At 65.3% G+C, this 3,252-nt stretch overlaps 2 protein-coding genes across 2 annotated transcripts; one reads left to right on the top strand and one right to left on the bottom strand.

The window, feature by feature from the left end:
* Window positions 1-847: 847 nt before the first annotated feature.
* Window positions 848-1,948, bottom strand: EMIHUDRAFT_455950 (hypothetical protein; the record flags this gene model as incomplete). Its single annotated transcript, XM_005785133.1, has 6 exons — window positions 848-862; window positions 947-1,024; window positions 1,119-1,174; window positions 1,242-1,386; window positions 1,495-1,683; window positions 1,823-1,948. 6 exons carry the CDS (start codon window positions 1,946-1,948, stop codon window positions 848-850), a joined length of 609 nt encoding a protein of 202 aa, XP_005785190.1.
* Window positions 1,949-2,142: 194 nt separating this feature from the next.
* EMIHUDRAFT_112109 (hypothetical protein) lies at window positions 2,143-2,906 on the top strand (the record flags this gene model as incomplete). Its single annotated transcript, XM_005785132.1, has 3 exons — window positions 2,143-2,555; window positions 2,765-2,833; window positions 2,882-2,906. The coding sequence occupies 3 exons, from the start codon at window positions 2,143-2,145 to the stop codon at window positions 2,904-2,906; spliced, it is 507 nt and encodes a 168-aa protein (XP_005785189.1).
* Between the last annotated feature and the right edge of the window lie 346 nt (window positions 2,907-3,252).

Raw genomic sequence — 3,252 nt, 5'->3', positions numbered from 1 at the left:
ATCAGCAGTAGCAGTAGCTTCCGGTAGGGGACGACAGAAGGCGCAGGGCAGCAGCAGGCTCTGGCGACGGCGACGGCAGAGCCGGCGGTTCCATGGCCTTCTTGGTCGCCTCCGGATGCTACTGCTACTGCTACTACTATGGCTGCCATCAACTACCTGCACGGCGCAAGTGTTTTAAGCCGCCCTGTCTGGCCCTCATCAACTTGCTGCTTATATCTATCCGACACAACAAACAAAGCGCAAACGCAAACGCCGACGATGTCTTTGCGGGCACCGTCCGACATCCGCCATCCTCACTGTTCCCATCAGCCGCGCACAAAGTGCTGAGACCAGTGGCTCGGCGCCCGCCCCCGATTCCGCCTACGGTTCTTGCGGAGCTCAGTTGCAGCGGCCTCCTCTTTCGAGCTCCGCGCCAGCCGCAGAAGATGGTGGGTAGGCAAGTGCTCGAGCCTCCGCCTGTCTCGGCCTCGCTAAGCCTGCCCATAGGGATAGGCTGGCCCATAGCGGCTTCCATAGGGGGTCAGCGTCATGGTCAGGGAAGCCGAGAACGGCGAGAAGAGTAAATGAATAAAAGAGAGCCGTATAGCTACGGAGGCTTTAGACACGGGGCATTTCGACTAATCACTAAAAAAGACGTGAAAAGTCTTCCGCCTTACGGTACGGGGTCCACGTCCAGAGGCGCAGAGGGACTTGGTGGGCCAGAGCCCAGAGCGCAGAGCCACAGAGGTAAATGCACGCGGGCAAGATCGAAGTTAAGGTTCACAGTAGAAAGGGATTTTTTCTTTACGAAAATCCAGTAATACGCGTGTGGGATGCTGCACGACGGATTTATATGCCCGCCACGGGCTCACAGCGCCCGCGCCTTGCGCAGCATCGGCACGAGCTCGCCGCTCGCCACCAGCCCGGCGAGGCCGCCCGCGGGCCCGCCGGTTGTGTAGCCGCCCACCCACTCGCCGCCGATGAAGACGTGCGGCAACGAACCCTGCCCATACAGCTTGCGCAGCTCGACCCGCGTGGCGGAGCCCTGGGCGGCAGTGGGGGCGCACACTGGTGGGGGGCGGCGGTGGGGGGCGTACATTGGTCTCGGGGCGATATCGGGTCATCTCCGGCAATCTCGCCTTGCCGCCGAGCGCGAACCACTCCGCTCCCAACTCGACGTTCTTGAACTGGCAGCCTAATCTCGGGCAATCTCGGGTGATATCGGGGAGCGTTTTCACGCTCGGTGTCCTTGAGCTGTCAGCCTGTCGACTCGAGGATGGCGACCACCTCGGACGAGAATGGGGAGAGGCCGTAGGTGTACACCACGACGGGCGCGGACGCAACGGTGGAGGCGATCTCTGCCCGCACCTCCTCCGGGTCGTAGCTGCCGAAGTTGGTCAGCGCGGCCTGCGGAGGTGGGAGGCGAGTATTGTGCGGGTGGGTGTGGTGAATCCGTGTGCACCACTGCCCGAGCGCCGGCGAAGTGGGAGTGTGAGCAGTGTGGCGTGGAGCCGCCTGCAAGTCCGCCTCCACAGAGAAGACGGGTCCGAGCAGCGGCATCGCCTTGCCGGCCGCAGAGATGGCGGCCGTCGGCTCGCGGACCTCGATCACAGGAGGCTCGGCGCCGGCCGGGACGATCTTGCCGACAAAGTCGCTCCACGCCTCTTGCACCGAGGCGATGGCATCGTCCGGCTTCTCGAGGTTCTACGGATGACGGCATGTGCAGGGAACAGGGTGACGGCACGCAGGCGGCACCCAGCAGCGGCAGCGGCTACACAGCACTGCTACTACTAGGTGCGTACCGGAAACGCATCCTTCAGCACTGCTACTACTAGGTGCGTACCGGAAACGCATCCTTCAGAAACTTGGGCATCATGACTGGCGGGCTGGCACGAGGGGCTTGCACGACGGCTGGCGGCGTGCCGCCGACGACGAGCGCAGAGGGCTGGAGCGCGAGGGCAAAAAGCATAGCGATTCGGAAAGTGCCTCGAACGGTAAGAAGAAAAATAGCAGAAGCTCGTTTATGCGGGAACGGGAGCGGTGGGATGGCCCGCCGCTGCACAACCCCCACGGGAGGTCGCGACAGATCATTTATGCAATAAAAAAACGCAAGACGCTCGTAACCGCGCTCGCCACCGCGCTCGCCGATACGTATACTCGTACATGTCATCTCTCGCTGCGCTGGCGCTCGCCGGCGCCGGCGCCTGCGCTCGCGCCGGCGGCGGCCGCGCCCTCGGGCCGAGGCTGCATGTGCCTCAGCCTCTCGCCGCCGGCTGCGGCGTCGGCCTACCCGAGGCGCAGCGGCACTACCTCTTCTCGGTGATGCGGCTGCGCGAGGGCGGCCGCGCGCGCCTCTTCAACGCGGACGACGGCGAGTTTGAGGCCGTCGTCGACGCCATCGGCAAGCGCGAGTGCCGCGTCTCGCTGCTGTCGCGGTTGCGGCCTCCTCCGGCGCCAGAGGAAGGCGGAGGGCCGACGCTGCTGTTCGGCGTGCTCAAGGGCGCCCGACTGCCCACGCTGGTCGAGAAGGCGACCGAGCTCGGCGCCGGAGCCCTCCAGCCGGTCCTGTGCGAGAGGTGCGCCGCCCTAGAGGGAGTACTGACGAGCGCTCGAGAGGACACGTACTCAGCTGCATCCGCTCAGCGGTATTCGCTTTGTTCGCTGTATTCGTCTCCCTTGCATGCGCGCGGTGCTCCGAGTAGCTGTGTATTCACATAGGTCCGCCGCCCTGTCTCTCCACCTCAGCTTTGAGCAGCGTCTCTTCACTCCTCCAGCTGTGAACTAGGTGCGCCGCCCGCTCTCTCAACCTCGACCGCCTCTCCGCCATCGCGACAGAGGCGCGGGCGCCGCAGCGGTGGAGCGAGCTGTGCCCCCTTCCCCTCACGCCGCCTGCGTCGAGTAGGCGGCCGAGCAGAGCGGCCGGCTGAGTGTGCCGGTCCTCTCGCCGCCGCTGCGCCTCGAGGCGAGAGCATGAGAGAGAGAAAGAGAGGCAGAGAGGCAGAGGGAGAGAGGCAGAGGGAGAGGAGGCACAGAGAGAGGCAGAGAGAGAGGACTGGAGGGGGGCGTGGGTTGGCCCGAGGCTGGCCCGGTGATGCACAGGCGGCGCTCGCGGAGTGGGATGCGTCTCGACCGCTCTGGGCATGCGACGAGCGTGGCGGAGGGACGCCGCTTGCGAGGGCGGCGAGGGAGGCGGGGAGCGGCGCGCTGCGATCTGCCGGCTTGCTGGTCGGTCCGGAAGGCGCTCTCTCTCCGCTCTCGCTCTCGCTCTCGCTC

The sequence above is a fragment of the Emiliania huxleyi genome (genome assembly GCF_000372725.1).
Source record: "Emiliania huxleyi CCMP1516 chromosome Unknown EMIHUscaffold_163, whole genome shotgun sequence".
NCBI classification, from domain to species: Eukaryota; Haptophyta; order Isochrysidales; family Noelaerhabdaceae; genus Emiliania; species Emiliania huxleyi.
Note: the sequence above shows the minus strand (reverse complement) of the source record. Positions and strands in the feature narration are given on the sequence as shown.